Source organism: Dermochelys coriacea, chromosome 7 (genome assembly GCF_009764565.3).
Source record: "Dermochelys coriacea isolate rDerCor1 chromosome 7, rDerCor1.pri.v4, whole genome shotgun sequence".
NCBI classification, from domain to species: Eukaryota; Metazoa; Chordata; order Testudines; family Dermochelyidae; genus Dermochelys; species Dermochelys coriacea.
Window position 1 is genome coordinate 23,449,696 of NC_050074.1, and position 23,847 is coordinate 23,473,542.

The 23,847-nt window shown below is 37.8% G+C and overlaps 1 protein-coding gene across 1 annotated transcript in view; it reads left to right on the top strand.

Moving 5' to 3' along the window:
* Nucleotides 1-1,009: 1,009 nt before the first annotated feature.
* The window catches only part of EEFSEC (eukaryotic elongation factor, selenocysteine-tRNA specific), a 177,028-nt gene continuing 154,190 nt past the window's right edge, over nt 1,010-23,847 (top strand). Inside the window, exon 1 of the mRNA XM_038410954.2 lies at nt 1,010-1,452. Within this exon, the coding sequence (XP_038266882.1) occupies nt 1,146-1,452 (307 nt within the window). The 5' untranslated portion in view covers nt 1,010-1,145. The remainder of the gene's footprint in view (nt 1,453-23,847) is intronic.

Sequence of the window (23,847 nt, forward strand, 5' to 3'; positions counted from 1 at the left end):
AACAAATTAGCACAGGTATATGATGAAAGAAAATTTAAATTATGAAAGAATTTCAGCAGCCAAGGGATTATTATAAATAATTCCCTGGAGGCATTGGTAGCTGATACTCTTAACTTCCCTTCTGTACCTTAATGATGAGTTTCTCTGGCCAGTCTAGGTGCACTCGCATGACTTGCCTCCCGTTCAGTTGTATACATTATAAAACACAATAGAGCTTGCTCCAAACTTTATGAATGCAACTCGAGTCATCGCTGCAGGATAGAGCACGAACAATTGAATGGGAGGGTAGTGGTACTATCTAACACAGAGAAGAAACAGTTGCTTGAAGCATTTGGGCAGCCCCTGGAGTAGAGGATGTTAACGTTGTTGTTATTAAAAAGCATTTATACGATGGTAGTGTCCAAAGAGTCCCGCACAGTGTGCTTGGTGCGGTAAAAACATGAGACAATTCCTGCCCTGGAGGGCTAATAATCCAAGAGACAAATATGAAAGGTTGATGTTGGGGATTTAATGTACAAACAAATGAATACAGTGAATATGGATGAGTCCTGGGCCTTTAATTTAATTAATTAGTTTACTTTTATTATCATAGATGTACGTTGTTTACACCATTAACCGTGAGTCTGATTTTGTTTTTTTGTGGCACCCTCCTGACAGCCTTTCAGATTTGTACTGTGTGGTGTGTATGTGTTCATGCTGCTGTCCGCGTTGCGTGGATCTGTGTATATACAGCTATGTATGGTGTGCAATGTACGCTGTGTGTCTACATGGAGGGGGTATGTATTTTGCACGTAGCAAATGTTCCCCATGAGTTCTTCTGGGAGTCGTTTGGCTTTGATTGCAAACTCTGGGGAACAGCAGCCCGGCTTTGCGAGTCTGGGACAGAGCTCAGCCCCTGTCAGTTTTAGCAAAGAACAAACCCTGCGCTCCCTCTGCTCTCGGCGGGACACGTCCTGAGCCAGCCCCGGACCCTGTCATATGGCTAATGTGGGTGACCCCAACAACCGCCCGGGTGCTTGACGTTCCCTTTCTCCCCAGAGAGGGCGGGCCGCGGAGATAGCCCGGAACGGTCGCCGCGGAATCCGTGTTGCCGCGGGGGCGCTATTGGGCACGGACCGGCGGTGCGCGAAGGGAACAGGGCGGCCATGGCCGGTTCCGCTGCTGTCGCTGCCCCGGGGCCCAGCGCCCCCAGGAGGCTGAATGTGAACGTGGGGGTCTTGGGGCACATCGACAGCGGCAAGACAGCGTTGGCCCGGGCGCTCAGCACGACCGGGTCCACCGCCGCCTTCGACCGGGCCCCGCAGAGCCGAGCTCGGGGCATCACCCTGGACCTGGGCTTCTCCTGCCTCCGCACCCCGCTGCCGCCGCACCTGGGCCCCGGCCCTGGCGAGCTCCAGCTCACCCTGGTGGACTGTCCGGGACACGCCTCCCTCATCCGGACCATCATTGGCGGTAAGCGGGGGGCGCGACAGGCCCCTGAGCGAGATTGTGACTCTGGAGGGGCGGGGGCTTCTCTCCCGCCCATGTCAGGGGATCTGCTCTGTAGGGAGAAGGGAATCCTGTGTGTGTGTGTGTTTCTGGGGGTCTCGCCTCCACTGTGTACATGTGGGGATCCTTTCCGAGGATGCAGAGAGCGGGTCGGGTGGGGGGAGTTTGAAATGTAAAAAAGTAAAGTTTGTCTTGTGTGCGGTGGGAGGGTTTGAAGAGCTGGGAGTTGCCTCCTGCCAGGGGAGGGAAGGGTTAAAACTACCTAAACAGGAGCCAAATCCTTCTCGTGGAGACATGGTTTATACTAACAAAATTACGTTTTTGTTGTTATAACTTTCTATACTAGGGCTTTTGCCAGTATAACAATATCATGAAAAGTTACACCCACTATGCTAGCAAAAGTGTAGCCCTGCCTTATGTGGAGTCAAGAGAGCTTATTCCTGTAGTGGAAAAGGAATAAGCTATGCTAAAGACAACCTCACACTGATATAACTACTCCACACCAGGGTTCATATTGGTATAACTTTCTGTAAAAATTCACACCCCTAACCAAAATATTTTTATTGATACAAAAACTGCATGTAAACTAGTCAGTCTTGTTTATAGTAATGGGTTTGTTTTTTAAACATTTCTTTATTGATGGAGAGGATGTGAGAATATTCATGGACATAGTTACAATTTCTCTCTCTGATTTCTTGAACTCTCCCCCATTTAAATTGTCAGAGGTTGGCAATCCTGCTGCTGAAGTGTTCATATATACATTTGCTAGAAATTCAGATGCAAAACTCCTACCTAGATTGAGATGTTCTTAACATTTGTCAGACTATAGTGTTAGAAGTACTGTGTACATTTCAGTTCTTTTAAAATGTTTTCCTGGAAAGCAAATTTGAGGTAAAGGAGACTGACTTATTCCAGCAGCACATTTTTAAATAAAGTCACATTGTTTTTGGGGGGATTTTGACTTCAGCTCAGTGTGTGAACTCTGGAGTAAAGGAATTTGAGATCACTGCATCTTCTAACCATTGTAGAACTTCAATGACGTAAAAGCATAGTGAAGAAAACCTGATTTGGAAGTTTGTGGTTGAAATTGCTCAAAGATCCAGGTTTCAGAGTAGCAGCCGTGTTAGTCTGTATCCGCAAAAAGAAAATGAGTACTTGTGGCACCTTAGAGACTAACAAATTTATTTGAGCATAAGCTTTCGTGAGCTACAGCATCCGATGAAGTGAGCTGTAGCTCACGAAAGCTTATGCTCAAATAAATTTGTTAGTCTCTAAGGTGCCACAAGTACTCCTTTTCTTTTTTTAGATCCAGATTATTGTAAACCCAAACACTTATCAGTAAGTGCTGGAGAGAAGTTCTTTTGAGGTTTAGATTAGTATTAGGTTTATTTTTTCATGTATTGTTTAGCTGTTTCCATATTTTCTTGTATATTGTTGTTGTTCCTTTAATATTTGTAAATATTGGTGTGTTTTTTAATCTCTTGTTTCATGTTATGCAGCTTAAGTTGATGTTAGTTATGCAGTTTAAGTTGATGCTCTATGAGACACAAAGCTTTTAAAAGAAATTGGCACAGGAAAGAAATATTCTATCCTGAGGAATCACACAATTATGTGGCACGGTGATGCTAGCATGTGAAAAAAGGAACCCCCTAAAAACAAACATACACACTTTTAAAAAGTGATTTTAGTGTTCATGAAAGGTGCCAGCCCTGAAGATTACTATTTTTTGGATATAAGGTACAACGTGAGCAGCCATAGTGCTAGCTTATCACACGGTGACCCAGTTGATGATCCTTATTGCTAATCTATAGGGAGCTTCTTTAGAGGGGAGATTAGTACATTTCTCATGCCTTTTTTGTCCTTAGTCTCTTTTCAAATTGCCAGACAGAGAACCAGTTAGTGGGGCAGTTTTACGATGTGGTCACCTGTTTCCTGGGAGCTGGATTGGGAACCTACCAACTAATTTCATATAGTCCACTGGAAAAACACTTTTTTGACAGATGTGCTACTTGCAAATGGTGCCAGTGATGCACACAACCATAATACTGACTTGTATGTGTATCATCCTGGATAGATGAATAGAAATTATTTATTGCTTGAGTTCATCAGCAGTAAAACCCTCTTCAGTTCAGTTCAACTGTTTTGTTACTCTGCAGTTACAGGGGGAGGGCGACTATTGGCTGCATTTAGCCCACAGTTGTGCTTTGTTTCACAGCAAACGTGCCTCATAATTTACAGAAATAGTGATTATTTACTTTATAGGGAACTCAGTTTGTTCTTGTGAACAGGACAGTTCTTGTTGAGGTCTCTGCGTAGAAACTTTTGTTTAGGCTTTGCTCTCTGTGGTGAAACTACTAAGATCTGAGAGAGCCAAACTTTCTCTGGAACTGTTATCTTTGGGAGGAATACATAGGAGGGCACTTGAAAAAAATAGTTTTCATAATCTCTGCAATGTTTAAAAATCACACTCCCTTACCTATTAATCAATAGCATGGAGTTATCATTTGTTTCTTTTCTATTGGTTTTTAAAAGAAACTGTGATTGTTTGATCCTGACTGTCAATATTGGCCAAATATAACAATTACAATTTCTGTAATCTGACCTGTGCTAGTGGACCTGTGCATAACCCTAGTGGATCGGGGCCTAAATAACACCTGATGTATTTTGTAATCCATGTTTAAAATGGTTCAGTCCATAGGTACCACTACTGCCAATTTCATCTGTTCAGAAATCAGGCCACCAAATCTTGAGATTTTAAAAATACATTTTTGTTTGTTTTTATCTGCCTTTAGTGTTCAATCGTTCAATCTTTTCCCTCCAACCATGGAGCGTAGTGTATTTTTTTTTAAATTAAAGCTGAGATTCTCTTGTAAGTGTGGGACTCCATGCTTTAAGTAAAACATGGACTATTGTGAGACTTGTTATAAAATCATGAGAGCTGGAAATACTAAGGTATTTTTGTGCGAGTGATTTATAAAACATCATATACTTTAAAAATTGATCTCACTGTAGGATTAGGTAGGAGGAGAAAAGACCAGTTTAAATGAAAATATCTTTAAATACATCAGACATGGGACAGGTAAATAGATATAGATATTGTTATATCCATTCTACAGACAATAATCTCATATGGAGGTTGCAAAGCTTACTGTTTGTAAACTACGTAGAGATTCCTGGATGAAAGGTGTTATGTGGGCCCAAAATATTATTTGTTTTATTATTTAATATATTCTATTTGAAAGTTTTCTCTGGGTGGCAGCTCGTCTTTAAAGGGATGATTGAAACAACCCATCCTTTGAAATCATGTTGTATCTTGCTAATTATTTGAAAGGGAGTTTTCATAGCTGAATCCTGTATTCTTGCCTATTCCTCCTGTTATGCAGGATACTGTTGACCTTGCAAATACTTTTCATGACAACATAAAAGAAGCATCACTGGAGATGAAACCTTGGTTTAAATGAATGCAGAATATTTGAGCAGTAACCAAATAAGAAGAGAAATGGAAGATGGAAGTCATATTTCATTCTGTGTGGTTGCATCTTTCTTCTTATAGAGCTTGCCCTTGAGAGCAAAACATATCAAGTTTTAAATCAAAGAATATTTTACCTACATGCTAGGAATAGAAAACGTTAATTCCAGTCATGATGCTTTCTTAAGGTTTTAGCTGGAAGGTTATAGTCAAGATTGGAATGAAATGGTGGATATTACTTTTTAGTTCTTAATTTCGCTTATGCCCCAACAATATCAGTTTGTTCTCAGACCATAGACACCAGCAGTGACATGGTAAGGCATTCTGAGTAACTGCATGCTGAGGAATATACCATGGATTTCACTTAGTTTCATTATTCTCCTGTACAGTGCAGCTGCAAGTGTTATAACTTATCTTCCAGTGCCCACTTGTGTGCTAGGTGCTTCACATTATAAATAAGAAATAATCTCTGCACTGAAAAAAAAATTACTAAGAGGCAACAAATACAATAGTTTAAGGATGTTGGGTGAATTACAGCAATTTGGTCATGTTATTACTCTGTGAATACATTTGCACTGGATTCAGTATATATTAAAATGCACAGTTTAAATATATATTTTAAAAATGTCTTTGACATACTTCTTGTGGGTGTCATGGTAAAAGTGGAACTTCACATCTACATTACAACACACAGTTATATATGACAGAGAAAGGAGACAAATGATAGGCTTGTCAGGGCTCCCCTATGAGCAGTAAAGTCTTAGGCTGCGTTTGAGTTGTTGAGCATAGAATGGCTGCTACAATTACGCGTTCAGTCATTGTACAACCACCGCTTAACCTTTACTTTTGAAAACAGTACATGAACATTTTTGCTTACAATAGGACTGATTTGTATAGTTCCACTTTTTTTTCTGTAGTGGGAAGATTGCTTGTCATATAACCAAGACCACCACCGCTGTTTGGCCACTTAGTGGTAAAGATGCCTGATAATGGTCTTTTTTTTTTTATTCATGTAGCACTGGAAAAGCATATAGGGTAATTTGCAGTAGATGAAGGTTACTAAACAAAGAATCAAAGCCCTCAAAAACTTAGTCTTGAGGTGCATTCTTTAGCTTGTATCACAAACAGCAAAAAGCTCATTACAATTACGTGACTAAAATTCCATCTCCCATAGGTAATTGAGCAATTCTCTGCCATTTTACACATTGTCTGTTTTTCTCTACAATTTCAGCATCTATTTCCTTGCCAGGTTTACATATAGCAAAAGGGCCCTGTGACTGGAGTGAGAAGGTAATTCCAGGAGTAATTCACTCTCTCCTTGACCACCTCATGCTTATTTTCAATACTGAGGCTATGCCATTTGACAGACGTGGTGGTGGGATATGGAGTGATTTATTTTTTTAAAGGTTAATACACAGGTTTAGGCTGTTGAGGGATTTTACTCAATGTGAGTGAGTCTGTGAGATGGTGCTGCTTGTTTTGAGGTTTTGTTTTGGTATTGACAATGAGCTTTATATATTTTCATGAAGCTGTCATTATCTTCCTCAAAGGAGTGTGTGTTGTACTCTAAAAGGCCTGTGCATCTAGTAGGGTGCTGAATGGTTTTTCAAATGAGTTCAGCAATAGGGGAAACCTGCAGAGAGGTTATAGAAGTTAATCTTCCAGAAGAAATTCAATCCCCATATTTCATTTTAAGACCACTTTGCGTAGCAATGTAGTTTAACCAGTAGCAGATTTCTTACTTGCTGTTGGTTAATTTCATGCCCTACAAAGGGTCAGCACACTAACATAGAAGAACATGATTACCTCACCCTAACTCCCCTTTAACCCTGCATGCATACAGTGAGGGATAGTGAATTGTTTATTTTAGGTAAGTAGTTTTCAGATGCCCTTTATCTACTTGATTTTGAATGAACTGAGATGACTTCTCAAAGAACATTTAAAAAATAGATTTTGTTGTTTTTTTTTTTTCCTCTGAAGTTTAAAGGAGAGTGTAGTCTTATAGGGTTTTAATTGGAAAGTTACTGCTTGACCCTGGTTGTTTAAACCTGCAGGGGAAATTTTGACAAACTTGTAGTTTCATAATCCTTATGCCTGTCTGAACCTTTGACCTGTTTACTTCATAACCAGAGGTTCATTGTCACCATTTGTCCCAGCAGTTCCTTTCAAAAAAGCCTGCCTTGCAAGTGTCTGTTTCCACTTTGCTGCTGTGTTCTCTTAAGGAAGGGTATTAATTCATACCTGATACATTGAAGGGGCCAGGACTTTTGAACTCACACAAGAGCTTGGGGAGGGGGAAATGAGCATAGCAAAAGCATGTCTTGCAGATGCAAATGACTACAATGAAAACAGTCTAGGGAGATCAAGGGAAACATGGGCATGGTACCAAGGTTCAAATTTGGTCAGCTAGAGATTATTTGTAAGATTAACGTAGCAGTACTTTTGTTGTTGTTGTTACAAAATGTTTATTTTGATTAGTTTGTTGTAAGATATAATTAATATCTATGCACACATAAGGTTCACCAACCTTGCAAAATTGCAATGAAAATATGCTGACCTATTAGTACATAATCTACTTTCCCATCTTTGATGATGATAAAATTGATACCTGCTTTACTGCAGATTAGCAGACAAGTAGAATTTTACAAGACTGCTATCATCAAAGATTTGATCTCTGGTCCTACTGTTCTCACACATGCTCCATAGGGAGCAGAGACCATATGGGCTGCAAAGATAGCAAAAGATGCTCAGTCCCTATGGGGATGAAGACAAAGAAAGGAAGGCGAGCCTTTGCTGCTCTACAGCATCCACTTTAGCCGACTGCTCTTTGGCAGAGTAAGGTGTGGCACTGACGCACCCTGAAAGAGCCATCCAGTTGTACTTCCTCAAGATGATAGAAGCTGGAACAATTGGCCTTCAGTGAGAGTATTTTAGGAGGGAAAATAGGGGGGATCTGCTACCCCCATCAGGGGAACTACAGCTTGCTTGGGAGGGAAAGATGTTCCTTTTAAGAATACATACTCAATATTGTTTTTAGCTTTTTTTTTTTTTAATAATAGTACAAATGTCCATGTAATAAGTTGTTATAGTTACTGAGCAGGTTGTCATAAATCTACTTGCATATGCTGCAATCCATCCACAATATTTTTTACCCCGGCCTATTGAGGAGCAGTACTTAATTGTAACTCTCCACTGACTGTTATAATGAGGTTGGATGTTTGAATACTGATACATAAAAGTCCAGTTAGTGAACAGGGAAAGTAGTTCTGTGTAGCTGCCTAAAAGCTTTCTCTTGTTTAAATGAGTATTTCTGATTACATTTGCACATATGCCAGAGGGTGTTACTCCAGTAGCCTAATGGCAGAGTTCTTCCCAAGCCACGTGAGAGACCTAAATTTGAACATAGGCATTTTGCTCCTTGGACTTGTAGAGGTTAGGAATGCTACGGGAGCAGCGTGTTCTTCCTTGTTGAAAAGAGTGCCTTTCATTGCTCAATAGCAACCATTCTGGTCAGTTAAACAAGCAGTGCGGTAAGCTCTGGGAGGACCCTTGGACACCAGCTTGAGTTGAAGGTGGTGGTTGTAATGAGTCTACTGGGTGGTGTGAAAGCATAAAATGGAGAATAAAAATGTAAGGACTCTGAGTGAGGGAAAGGTAGTTTATTTTCTGAAGCTATATAGTGGTTGGCACTTTTGAAATATTCTACTAGTCTGAAAGGGTTCAAACATTTCTCTTAGTTGCTAGCACTCTAAGTGTTTTCTGAAACGCAAATTAAGGTTCTTATATCCAGCATGCGTATAAATGGCTTACATGTGCAATATAGTTGCACTCCAAAAACTGTCTGATAAACAATTTCAACTTTATTTTTTAAACTAAATCCCTTCTCTCTCAAAACTAAAATTTAGATTTAAAAAAAATAATTTTACAGTATTCTTCTAGTGCCTAACATTTGTATGACAACTTGGAGGAGTAACTTTACTGAATTTTTAAATGAAACAAAGTGTATGGTTTGTTTGGTTTTTGAGTACAGATATGAATGTATAAAGAAGAGGTAAAGGAGATTGCTTGTATAAAACAGTTGCTTGCTTTTAAAAAGAAACAAAATGCAGCCTTCTCTAATGGACATTATAGTGCACAAGAGGGCAGTGTTTGCTTGCAATGCAGGATCTTTATGATAAATGTATAGGGTCAGCCCAAATGTAGTGACCCCAATTTTAAAATGAGATAATGCATAGGTCCATAGTCACTCAGAACTCAAACATAGCCTAACTCTTCTCCCCCCTCCCTCCCTCCAATGATTCATTCTTCTTTACATGTCTTTGTAGACATTTTGATGTCTATGACCTTGATAAAAAGAAAAGGAGTACTGTGGCACCTTAGAGACTGATCAACATCCTCTACAGCAAACAGGGAAAAAATTTGTTAGTCTCTAAGGTGCCACAAGTACTCCTTTTCTTTTTGCGAATACAGACTAACACGGCTGCTACTCTGAAACCTATGACCTTGATAGTTTTTGTACTTCTTAAACAGTAAGCAGTTTGGTCTGTTGTCTTGTACGTTACATGGCAGAGGCTAAGTAGCATCTATAACTGAGGCAAAACAACTGCTTTTCAATTAAAAGCAATGTGATTGTGAGGATTCTTCCCCCCCCAACTCCCCCCCCAAAAGGGTCAAATGTTGTGTGTGGGTTTTTTATGTTTATGTAAATACTATCTGACTTGACTTATAAATGAATTAAAGATGTGGAAACCCTGGTACTGGGTATTAACACGCGCACACCTGCTTTTTTACCTTAAGGTCATATAACAAATAAGCAAAAGCAAGGAAATTGCATGTTGTTACTCCTAAGTCCATTCCAAACTCCTCCTGCGTTGCCTAGGAAATGCAACGTGAGGGTTGGGATAATCATGAGGCCTCTCTGTTACACAGGTATACTGGGAGATTTTAAAAATAGAGCAGTGGCCTTGACATGGAATTTGCCTGGTGTTTTCATTTGTATCATAATTTCAGTGTTCGAACATAAAATTTTTGTTGTGCATTAGTTTCATTTTCATTTTAATGTATGTATATAAAATACTTTGGTTTGACTATCTGACCAGTTTTTTGTGCATGCTGGTCTTATGGTCTGAAGTCTGTTGCTGCCAGTTTATAGACTTGGAGTTTATGGTTTTCCTACGAGGAGCTACAGATCCAACAAAATCCTAAACTCTGTGCTTTAACTTGGAAATAATAGTAGAGAGTAAATCCAGAAGATTTTTCCTTATTTTTTTATGGGTTTATGGATATGACGAAGGATAAGACCAGCAACTCTTGATCTTTGGAGTTATACTGTGTAATCACATGCTTTTCTGGGTAGAGTTGGAACAGTATCAGAAATATGATTTTTTATATATATATAAAATGAGCATTGCACAATTAATCTCAATATACTGCACATCTTGATTTTGAAGTTGTGGTTGCTGTTATGATTTAATGTACATCTTAAATGTAAATTCTAAACGAGTGGTTTTATTAAATTACTTTCTCTGGTTTACATGTCAGATGTGCTACTACTAATCGAGCTGTTTTTTGTGTGTGTACATACTTGCTGATGTACAGCAAAACCACACTTTGCTATTTGCCACAAAAATACAAAACTTCTCAGGAAACATTTAATAACCAAGCACTGTAGACTTGCCAACTAAGTCGCTACTTGTTCATTCATTCTGTGGAGTTAAAAAACAAAATTTCTTTGTTCCATCATGCTGTGTACTAGCATTCACTGAATAACTACATAATCTGTCACCCCTGCCCCTTTTTGCTGCTCGTCTGAAATTAGTTTGTAGGCAGTTTGGGGTAGTGATCAAGATTTTTATCTATTAGGTGCTGTTAAGATAAACAACAATATAGTGATGTCTTATGTTGTTAAGAGCTTGTTACTTTCTTAAAATCTAGTACATTTTATTTACAATATAAAATATTTTAATAATTAAAATTGCAGTTATCAAAACAAATTAACAAAATACATTTTTCAATGTTGCATTTTTGGTGGTGGTGAATGTGTTCATTTATTAAACGGTACAATTTAGTAATTCACAATAGTCTCCCAGTCGTCATTGTATTAGCAAGTTTCTTATGTATTCATGCACAGACATCCTGTAGCTTGGTTTGGAGACCGCCCTCAATTAGAAGCTGCTAGATATAGTTATAGTCTATATGGTACAGTACTTTTATTAGAAAACAAGTTGGGATTTTATATACAAGTGTGACTAGTTTCACTTGGAGAAGGCATGGGCCTACTTTCCTGAGTGTGTTTCTCCTTTCCTCCTGTGTGGTGGTGGTTTTATTTTAACCTTACAAATAATCATGTCTGCTCATGGTATCCTTTGTTAGAAGTGCTTATTTTTTAAACAAGATCACGGATGGTAAAATAAGAGAGCATAGTTTTAAATAAAATGTGCAACATGTCTTCCAAAAATGTCATCTAATAAAGAAAACAAACCCAAACTCCCAAATTTCCATTGGAGTTAAAGCCCATAAATAGAATAAAAAGTTGTTTTTGTGTGTGGCAGCTAGTTGTTTTCTATCTTGGATCCCTGAGGCAGGCCTGGCAAGCTGAAGAGCAAGGACAGATGTTCTTCAGTGGTAATTTCCAGCTGGATTCTTGAATGCATTATGTACTGTGGGTCACAGCTCATAATGGAGCAAAACTAAGTGAGAATTCCTGCAAAGAAAGATTTGAACAACCCATAGGATAGATATGATGACAAAGATAGTGTGCATTCTGTTAGAAAATGTTTTCAGTGCTTTCTATAAAATTCAGATTAAATAGCCATTTTGAAGTGCTCTCTTTAAACAGTTTGCTTCCATAAGCATTGCAGGCAGAGTAAATACCAATAATTCTTATTCCCCATCTTCTTATCAGTACTTCTACCAAAATGTTCTTGCACAGCCTATCTAATCTCGTCAAGTGAACATCAAATGATTAGTGTCAGCTCCCAATTTGAATTATGATCTCTGTTTCAAAACCAACCTGACTAGTTCTGCATTAGATTATAATTATCAGCATTACCAGCATCAGGGTGGCTGTGACCAGACAAACTCCTATATATGTGTGAATGTGACAACACAAGAAAAGTAGGTGAATAGTGAAGGAAAAGGAATAGATGAAAGAGGAAAGTTTTTAAAAACTGTGCTGTTGAGCATGCTTTTGTATTTGGGGAGAGGGGTTCCTCAGGGGTATAAGCATCAGATTTGAAATAATTTCATTTGAATCCTAGTAGGGTCAACTTCCCATCAAATTTTTCTGAAAGAGATGAGTTTCCATCAGCTAACTGTTTGTTGAGGTGTGTTTTTTGTTTTTCTACAAAACTTGAATTTTTTTTGTCTTTTTATCCACTTCTTGGCATTGTGGAAAAAGTGAATCTTGACACTTCACCCATCCCTGAAGTCCTAGTTATTCTTTCCTATGGACTTCCTGGCACATCCAGACTTCTTTTTCTTAGATAGTATGCTTTTCAGCCTTCATGTTGTGTTTTGCAGTACCCAGCACATGTTTGGCAATCAAGAAATAAAAGTTGAGATTGTGTCTGCTCTGTGTGGATCTTGTGGCACTTTTTTCATAAGAGCAGGCGTTTTCCTTGATTTGTTTGCTTAAAGTTTCTCCTTCTCCCAGCGCTGTGTTGTGTACCATGTGGCCATATTTCAATAGTGAAGTGATTCCTGCATGTATAAAATTTGAAAAGTGCTTTGAGAACTTTTGAGATGAAAAAAGCTAGGGAAGTGTAAAAGATTGATGTTTTTAATAAAACCGTCCAATTTAAATTCAGCTGGATGGTCGGGGAGAAATGACTTTTTGTCCCAGATACGTATTCATTCTTAAAGTCTACTTTTGTTATAAAAAGCCCCCCCACCCCTTTCCTTTCCTGCTACTGCAGTCACCATTATCGCACTGGAAAGAAAGTTTCCAAAGTATGTAAAAGTTGCTTTGCAAAGAAAGAAACAAAATTATTGTATTTTTTTGTGATTAAGAAGAGGGGGCAGGAAAATATATTCCTTGTACTTTGCTGTTACGCTGGACAGAAGACAAAGCCCAATCTCTCTTGCTGACTAATGTCATCATTGGTGGGGTTTTTCTCCTACAGAGCAATTTTGTCTCCATTGAGACCCCCACAGCCATTGGCAAGTCCATGCCCCGAGATTAAATCTCATGCTTGGGTGAAATTCTAATGACTGTAATTGTTTCCTCTTTTCAAGTCTGTGGTCCTGTCATCAAAGACCAGTACGGAAATTATGCATTTATGTTGTAAAAATGAGGTCACGATTACCTGAACCTGCGGTTGACTTTAGGGGATTCTATGTGGTGTTCTGGCAGTGCTTATCCACCTTCACATTGTAGTATGTTGAAATGATTTAAAGCGTGGCTTAAAAAAATCATATATTTAAAATAATAGTGGCATGCCTCAGTCTGCTTTGGGTTTACATGCTGTTATAAGATATAAATCATTACTGGATTATTGATTCCATTCAGTGGAAGGGCAGTGATAGAGGTGATGACAGTAAACGATCAGAGCACAGTCTGAACAAAAGTGGAGGAAGAAAGGTTTGCTGTGAATGGAGTGGGGAAAGAGTAATGTCCCAAGGTGGTACAGTTATGTAATGAGGTATTTAACAGGAATCAGTGTGGTATTGCAAGAAAGTTTGCTGGGTGCTGTGCCCAGAGCAAAGGCTTGATAACTGCAAAATGCTAAGTGCTTCTTGTGAAATGTGAGTGCTGTCAACTCTCTTTGTTTTCAGTATTCACTGGTGTTACTCAGTATCTTGCAAGATTGCACCAGAGTGACAGTGCCTCTGTTGGAGGCAGCAGTTATGGAGTAGAGAAAATACTTTACTGTTTTGAATGCGTATATTAATGTAAACCATAATTGATACAGAAATCTCTGATAAATTGTTACAGTGAAGAATTTAAACAGTTGTCAAAAATTAAATTTTGCTTCCTACAACAACTATAATTTGGTCTTCTTAAGCACATGTATAATATTTTGTAGAGTTAATTAGCCCAACCTTGCGAAGTCAGTGCGAATTGAAGATTTTCATCTCCTTGTGGGATAAGATCCTGAATTATACTACATTTCTGCCTTAATGTATGTATACAGTGTGGTTAAGTAACAGTTACTCTGGGAACTTTATTTTTGAATTTTCTGACTTTTTTTTTAAACTACAAATAAGATTAACTTTTTGCATTGATTTCCTTGTTTTTATGGCAGTATGGGGGAAAAGTCTGTGATTACACATTGAACAGTGTAACACTTACTTAATTTTGTGAATTGCGATTCAGATAAAAACTGCATTTTTTTAAACTAACTTTATCACATTCAACATATTGATAATGCATAGCTAACTATGGCTCTCTTGATATATGCATACTCTGAAAATTTACTGGGAAATCATATAGTATGCATGAATATTATATTGATTTTTAAATTATTTTTAGATCTTGTCAAAGGATTTTGACTCACAGATTTCGCTAGTGATTAAGGGAAAAACATCCAAACTTTGGATACTTCAAACTAAGTACCCAAGTCTGTATTTAGATACTTACTTAAGTGACTGGATATTTTTTCCCCAAAGGCACTGAGCTTCAGTATCTTCCATTGATTTCAGTGGGAGTGACAAGTGCTTAACATTTCTGAAAATAATACCGCTTATTTAGGTGACTAACTTTAGGCACACAAGTTTGGCCTATGTCTGACAATATTGTAGTTTCTGGCTTTATTAGACTGTCCCCTCCTCCACTGCTACCAAGTAGCTGAAGTTTTTTTTAGAGCATGAACAAAAACCTCCCCCAATAATACAACATACATCTTTGTGTTTTCACTAAGAAAATAAACACTTAAAATGATCATGATATATGTATACATGCCTGAGTATCTGCATAACAGTGATATTGCCAGTGACAAACATTCAATAATCATGAGTCAGACCCCACAAAATTAGAAGTTTAAAAACATGTTTTGGATTTTTTTGTCTGCCTTTTGGTTTTTGAGTCTTTACAGTACACTGGGATCAAATTTTCATGCTTTTCTCTGCAACCATGAGGACTAGAAACTTGTTTTTAAATAAAACTGAGATTTGCTTATATTCACATCTCCAGAAACTGGGCATTATTACAAGACCTATAGTAAAATCATGAGTTATCAACACTTTAACCGTATATCTGTATTTGTGCTTACTCTTTCCTTCACCTGGTCCGCTTATAACTCTGAGGTTTTACCGTATTTTCAAAAGTGTAAGCTCTTGACTCTTTTAAAAAAAACAAACAAAAAAAAAACCAAGCAAACTGTTGTTCCTGGGTAAAAGTTAGAATATGGAGATTCAGCTTTAATTTTCCTTTGAAATTAGATATCCACTCCCCACCTCCCAACAAAATAAAACACAACCCTTACTTGCTTTTAAAGGAGCACTGTTCTCTTGAAATCTAGTCAACTTAAAAAAATAGTTGTTTTGGCTATTGCACCTGTCCCCTTCTGTTCCTAATTTTGTTATTTTTCAGCCACATTGAGACCCACACAAACCAGGGAAGCTGGCTGACTGTATGGGGGAAACTGTGAGATAATGTACAAAGTTCTGTGAAATTAATGAAATAAATTGAACAAACAGAACTATTTTTCTCTAATTTTTCAATAAGTGTAATCTTAGGATTGTTACAGTTAACGTTTAGGTTAAAAAAAAATTCAGACACTGATTTTTAAAAAGTGGACAATATCCTTTTAAAGTTTGCAAATATAGCAACAAGTCTTTTTGCAGACCCCATTTGGATTTATGCAGTGACATTTTGAAAAATGAAATTTAGGAAATGATTGTCATTAGTCTATAATATAGCGTTGCTGATTTTTATTATTTATTTATATTATTGTAGTGCCTAGAGTGTACTGAACTTAAAAAAAAAATGCAAAACACCTCCCCCTTTATTTGAAAACAATTTCATAGAATGTGTGCTGCCAATGTATGTGTTCACACAGTGGGCTATAACAGTTCCCAGAATTCCTAAGCAGATGGAATTGGCAGTCCTTAACTCTTATATGTCTTGGATTTGATTTTTTTGAGGGGGTGGGTTCTGAGGGAAACTTTGTGCTATTTAAAAAAACCCAACAACTGAATAGAATTTATTTCTTATCCAGTCCCTGCTAAACTTTCCATATGCCTAGTTGCCACTTCCAAAGAAGACAAAATGCCTTCAGTGAATGAGAAATGTGAGATGCTGTGTTGGGGGAGGATGTAGGAGTAGGGGTGGTGTTTGCAAAACTACTTAAACTAAATTTTAGGGGTCAAATGCAGAGCACTGCATGTGCGCACGTGCACACACACAAAGCAGCCAAGGTAATTCAGCTGCAATAGCACAACCATAAGAATTTGTCATATGATATAGAACATTATATGTAAACCATCCTGGTGAAATCTCAGGAGCTAATAGAGTGAAAGATAGGTGGCAAACATTATTTTGCCTCACAGCAGATAAAATAATCAACCGACTAATTTTCCAAAAGTAAATTAAATTCAGAAACTTGTCTGTTTTGCTGCTGTATGGAGATAGTGTATTTATTTTGAAATAGTTTAAATGTCTGAGCTGTAACATCTCTCTCTCCTCTGCAACCCACTAACTCCCAGCAACCAAAAAACTGAACTTAAACCACTGCTTGGTCTTTCATCTTCAAGGTTGTGTGCTCACTTTGTTGCTTCAGCATTTCATTAAAAAGTGATCAGTACTCTTCAATTATACATAAGTTTATCTCAGTGAAGAATTTGCAGTTTGGGAATATTGTTGGTTTATTGAATTTAGCCCATGCTTAGCAATTTCAGCAGATCTTTGTCTGAAATCTATTATTATGCAAGAATATTCAAGTAAATGGGGCATTGCCTTGTTAGTGGTTTTTTAATAAAAATTTCACCTGTTTCTTTGGAGAGAATCTAAAATGTACCAGACTTATTCTAGAAGGAGCTTTTGAAAAACCTTGAGATCATATCTTGAACTTTTAATTTTGGTCAGCTAAACATAATGGACATACAATACACCTTCTTCCACCAGTGCAAGAAAACTGTATGGCAGGCAGGTGTTGAAGTTTACAAGTTGTTGGAATTTTGTGGTCAATCCAGTGTATTCCCATGTTGACAAAGCGAGTAGTTTCATGGTCTTGAATGATGATCCTTTTTTGTGTGTGAGATGGGACATACTTTTGCTTCCTTAAATTTTAAATAGGCAAGCTGTTTACAAGTTTAACCACACAAAAACTTGTATTCTGGGCCTCTGGTTTATTCTATTTCAGTGATGTTAGTAGGTTCTTTGCCTGCCTGATGCTGGCACAGAGGGGATAGATTTCTTTTACTATCTTTTGTGAGAAGTGGAAATTACTATGCTGTCATTTTGCTGATAAAACTCTTGCTAAAGTCTCTCTTCTTAGACTTCCTGTGGAGTGCTGTGATTCAGTTTCACTTGGCCCAGCAGAATCTCTAATGCCAGTCCTTGAGGAGAAAAATGAATCTTCCTGTTGTACATATAACTTTCTTTGTGGTTACTTTTCTCAGCTTCGAAGAGTATTATTTTTTAAAAACAAATCAGTTACCAACTGAACAGGCTTGTGACAGAGTGGGTTTTTTCTTTTTTGGTTAGCATTTTTCTTTTGCTTAACGAATCTGTTGGATAAAAATAAATATATTTTAAAAAATCCTAACCTTTTGCTGACACCACTCTATTAAATGTGGAAAAAATAGAAATCTAATTTAGATAATACCTGTCTAATTTTTGTACATCCACTTAGCTTTGGGCCTCTTAACTAGACTGGCCAGTAATGTCAGTTTCACTTTCACTTTCTAGACTATTTAATTGTCTTCTTTTTATACACTACAGTCTAGTGTTGTTCTGTTTAATACTATATGGGAATTTTTGTCTGTTCTCTCTAAACCTAAAGGAACCTGCCTCAACTGAAATGTTTTTAAAAATCATTCATGAAAACAGTTACATAAAAGTTTTTGAAAGCTTCTATTTTAACAAAAAAAATACTTTCGGTGCCTAAAATAAGTTGCCTGTCTGTCTTCAATTTCAGAATTTCCCCAGTGTAGTTCTGTTGCATTATTATTGTTACATGGCTTATTCTTTAACTCATTGCCAGTGGACTCCATCACTTGGTGGCCTGACCAGAGCTTTTAGGTATTAAAACAAAAAGAATGTGTTCATTTTAAATGAAATTTATATTCTATGAAAAAATCCTCCCATCTGTTGGTCTAGAATTTTAGCTGTTTAGCCTCAAAACTTGTTTAATTTAGGATCTCATTGTTCTCTGTAAATCTGAGTTTTTGTAAAAGGGGAAAATAATGAAATATGAAAAGTGACAGTTAAAGATATGCAAATATATTGTAGAAGTAAAGTATCTGTGAGTGGGTTCTTATAAAGAGTAAAGTATGTATCCTCTGGGAATTCTTGATATAGTTTTGATTCTTATTTATATCTGTCGTGTTTTCTAGGAAACTTTTTTTTCTCTTCAAATTCACCTGAGGAATAACATCTTGGGGGTCACTTTAGCCTGCAAAGTGTGTCTTCTGGATAACTGGTTGGGTTTTGGGTGCTTTACTTTCAGTTGTGATATTTAAGATTCATAGACTAGGGAGGCTGAATGTGTCCACTGGTGGTACATTCTCCAAGTCTTGAAACATCCTGGTGTTTCAGTGTTACTCAGTTGTAAACACTGAAGTTCTAAATTTGAAGTATAAAATGCTTTGCATAATGAGTATTTCAGAGTAGCAGCCATGTTAGTCTGTATTCGCAAAAAGAAAAGGAGTACTTGTGGCACCTTCGAGACTAACAAATTTATTAGAGCATAAGCTTTCGTGAGCTACAGCTCACTTCATCGGATGCATTTCCACCAAATGCATCCGATGAAGTGAGCTGTAGCTCACGAAAGCTTATGCTCTAATAAATTTGTTAGTCTCGAAGGTGCCACAAGTACTCCTTTTCTTTTTATAATGAGTATTGTTTGTTTACACTCCATATTATTTCCCTGCTTATCTAGGACTCTTTGGTTTGTCTATTTACTGTGTTTTCCCATCAAATAACTTGAGCAGTGCCAGCATTTCTCAGAGTCAAACACTTGTGCTTGGCAAAACAATGTGTATCTTGAGTAGACTTTGTCTTCTGTGCAGTTTTTCAGTTCTCCGGGGATGTTGCCAACCTCTGTTTCAGTGCCCAAATTTAAATTTGGGGAAGGAGAAGTATCCTTGATTATAAACTAAAAGTAGAACTCGTAGAAGACAGTAGGCGGGGAGAGAGATAAAAGTCCCGACTTTCTCCTTTCAAAGATCTTCCTTAGTCAAAGCCACAATTTTGACCTTGCTGATGATTTTGATCTTGATTGATATTTTATATAACCAATAGATCTTGCTAGTCACAAACAGACTGGCATAAATAAATTAGGCCTGGGACCAGAACCTTTTAAAACACCCTTTTACACCCCCCCCTCCACAGACCCTTTAGTATTGCACTTAAGTAACTTCCTCTAATTCTGTTCAAAGTTGTTCATACGCATATTATGGAAAAATGTTACAAAATTTAACCAGCATAAAACACAATTCTATAGAAATTATTCTAAAAACCTGTAGAATTTAGTAGTGAATTAGAGAGTTTCTATGGGGTTTTTGAACTATGCTATAGAATTGTGGAGTAGGGATTTAATCAACATTCAAATTTTATAGGTCAAGTCACCACCTCACATTATTTTCTGTTTAATTTTTTTTGTTAGGGATATGTATGAAAAATGTTCTTTTATGATTCTTGTATGTTGACCTTGAGTGGTCTGTGTTTCCCAACATGCATGACTTGAAGCAATAAGTTCATTTGACAGTTCTGGGATGAAAGCCTTTTCATTATCATAGGAGGTACTCAGTCTAAATTTAGCCTGTGGGCACGGCCCTTGTTTCACATTTGTCTGTGAGTTGCTGTTCACAATTATGACACTGTAGAAATAAAGAATCTAGCACCCAGTCTTGCAACCCTTACATATTCAGTTTCATTGGACTAGTCATGTGAGTAAAGAGCTGCAGGATTAGGGCCTAAATTGTAAGGATGTTGGAGCATGACTTTATTTTTCCCCTTAGTTTTCTGTGAAACCTCATTCAAAGAGCCCTGCAAATCTGTGGAGATCTGCAGACCACATTCGCGGATCGTGGATGGATGTGGATACAAATTTTATATGTAGAGCCCTGCAAATCTGCGGATATCTGCTTTGTCTGCAGATATCCACCTTCATAGCTGTGGATATGTGCAGACTGTGTTTGCAGATCGTGGATCAGATGTGGATACAAATTTTGTATCTGTGCAGGGCTTTACCCATTCACGTTAGTGGCACTATATTAATCATTAATAATAAAAAGTCCATGGGTGAATAATTGTCACCCCCTTGCATTTGAGCATGGATCCCTTTAGCATTTTTTTTCCTGAAAATTACTACTTATGGCAACACAACTGTCTTATTAGACTGCGGATCCCACTGCCAAATTGTCCTTAATAAGACTTTACTTTTTTAGCTTTTAGATAATTATGCTTTTTTCAGCCCCTCCTGCCACTAGAGAAAGCTGCTGCTTCCTCTCTCCTATTAATGCCTTTTAAATATTTATTCAGTGTTACAGCTAACTGTTCCTTATCACCTTTTATCTTTACTATATATCATTAAATTTAAATTCCAACCCTTCTAATGTTGGCAAGTATTGTAATGTAGCTTTATTCAGTAATCAGCTCTGCATCGATTTCCTCCTTTACGATGAACCTCACCCTTTCTGTTACATTCGGGCTATTATTAATTATGAGGACACTATATTGTGAAACACAAATACTGTACAGCTTACGATACCGGGATGTTGGCAATTTAGATAGCGTGTGCAGCATTATATAGCTTCTTTTGTCTTGAAATACCGGAATATGAAATTTACATGACTGTTGACCCCTTGGAACTGTTCTGAAATGAGATGTGTATCTCAGGAGGCAATCCTAGTCAGCAAAAATTTAAATAAAAATAAATACACTGTCAAACCTTTATATTTGTCCTTGTAGAAAGTCTGAAATAGTGCCATATGGTTGTTAATGATTTCTTTGGAGAAGATTCTCTGACACAGTGTAATGTCTTAGTGAAGTGATAAAATATGTAGGATGATTATTATTTTATGGTTTACTACTAAATACTGTAAGTAGGGCCTTGTGTCTGCCATGACCCTAAGGCTTTAGAAGTGACTATGAAATTCAGGTCTTGCTACAGAATTTTGGTGGTGAATGTAGTCTTTCTTTTCAATTAAATCAAATTTCTAGCCTTCCCAGGTGCAAAGAAAACTTTATAAAAGTGAAGAGAGTGTAAATCTGTATGTTGATGTCCCTTTAAGTTTGCAAATGGAGAACTTGCAAGAATGGTTTTGAGAGCTGTAAACTGCTTGTGGGGGTGGAGATGTTAATTCTAAAACATTGCAATTTCAATTTACAGAAACTTGCAGCTAGTGTGTGTATCTGTTTTTTGATGGTTAATATGGGGCATGGGGGATTAGGGACGGCAAGTAAGGTGATGGGGCAAGGCAATAAAAGTTCAAGCCCTCAAAAACTGTCGCCTTGGCCCAGACCCCATCTACACAATCTAGGGAGTGAGAGAAGATGTATCCTCTCCCAAGAGCCAGTCATCTCAGTGTTCTGAAATCTATATGAGATTCCGCCTCTTTTCCCAGGCCGTACTGCTGCAGTGGTATGACAGGAAAGATGCTTGGATTGGACTTTAAAAAAAGAGAGGACTGCTTGCAAAGCATCTTCCCAGAGGGCAACGTAATGTTGTAACTTATTTCCTCCTTGGTCCAAAACGGCTTGAATCTGTTGGTGCTTCGAGCATGTTGTAAGGCGCTTCTCTTCTCCTTGGCTTTTGGGGAGGGGGAAGGTTTGTGAGTCCTGTGTAGCTTTAGTGGTGGAAATCTGGGTGGTTAAAACTATTGATGGTTGCTTTCTGTTGTTGGGCTGTTGTATGAAGTGAGAATTGCAGAAGTTTATTTTATAACTGTCTTCTCATATAATTGTCAAGGCATCTGGAGTTAGGGATAGAAGCTCCTTTTTACCGGTTATGTAAATCTAAAGGAAAAAAATCCACGTACTGAGTGTCAAAAATCCAAACTGTCCTCCATGCTTTTTGAGTGCCGAGAGATCCAACTGCCTTTTACACAGCTGCCACAACTTCAGGCTTCTTCTGTCCCCTTTTCCTGCTCCTGAAACAACTTCTGCAATGTATTTATATGATATCAGTGCTAAATTCTACAGCACGCTGATAATTTGTGGGCCGCATGAAATTGAAAAAAATCCCGAGATAAACTGAATTGAACATCAAAATAGAGAACAAGGAATAACATAGCTATTTTAGTTTTCACATTTAATTAATAAGCTCTTATGTATTTGAAACTGCTGCAAAAACATCAACGTGCTGCAGAATTCTGCAACACTCTGCCACAGGAATTAGAAGGGCTTTCATCAAAATGTAGGTTGATCATGCTGCAGTGTATATGAGATTGTGTATAACATAGAACACATTTAACTTGCTATAATTGCTTTTCTTCTGGTTTAGCTGTTTCTTAGCTGAACTTGTTGTCTTGCTTAGTTGTTCTCCTAGGTTGTCGTTACACATGTCAAAGAGTAGAAGTGAAGTTGTAACCAAGTATACAACAAGTTTAATTCTACCATAGCAGGAATGCTTTATTCACCAATATTTCTTGTAAATATCTCCTTCCTTGTTTGTGATTCTTCAGCTCAGTCAGGTAGTGTCCTCCCTTGGCTGAGAGAGATTTGATCAGTACCATCTTTAGCCAGAACATCCCATGCACACAGATAAAGACTGAGCATATTGTATTTGGATCTGTAATCTTCATATGCTGCTCCTCTGTATTCAAGAAGTGGGTGGCTCAATCTGCAGATTAGATTTGGTGTTCAGCTTCCTGGCAAGTTGCCAATGTGGCTCTTAGGCAAAGATGGGGTTGCCCATGTAGTCGAAGCTGTTGATCTTGTGTACTGGAAGTTGACAGACTCTGTCTTGAAGAATAATTCTTGTATCCATTATTTGGAATGCGTATCTAATGTGTTCCACTCGGACCTCGAGTTTCATTCCATAATGTTACATTTAATTGACTGTTTCTAAATTTTCATATACAATTTGGTTGTACAAAGTAAATTTTCACATTTTCTCAGAGTAAGAAACAACAGAGTCCAGACTTCGTGCTTTCCCCCCCCCCCCCGTCTTTTGCTGTGTTGCCCTTGAGCTCTTTTTAAAGACAGCAGAGTTAGCTACAGTTTCTGTCTTGGGGAGTGACTTTTCTACTAGCTTTTTTACCTCTTGAAGACTGTCTGTTTTGATCTTGACATTAATTTGGAGCTTCAGTCCTGACTTGTGAATTTCAGATTTGTTAGAAAGAATTTGTATTTTTGGCTCATGAGATCTCTCCAACTTCTCATAACCATTGTCTCCCTCTGCTGGCAGTGGTTAGATCTTCTACCCCATCCTCCAAACATAATTGAAGGTTTTTTTATTTTTAGTTTGTGCAGGATTGTTAAACTCTGACTAATATATTGGTAAGTATGCTTGAGGTTATGTCCACATGATCCTTGCTTAGGAAGGTTTATCCCCAGGTTTACTTACATTCTTGGTTACATTTATAATGATATATACTTCAGCTTAAAAATATAAACATTTAAGTGCTCCCCACCTAGAAATATTAATCACCCCACACAGCCACTGACTTCATTAAATTATGCACACATAAGACTTGCAGTATGGAGACCATAGTAGCTGCAGGATTTATTCTCTCTTCACAAGAATGTTTTCACATTTGCTTCTGTGATGGCTAATTGATAA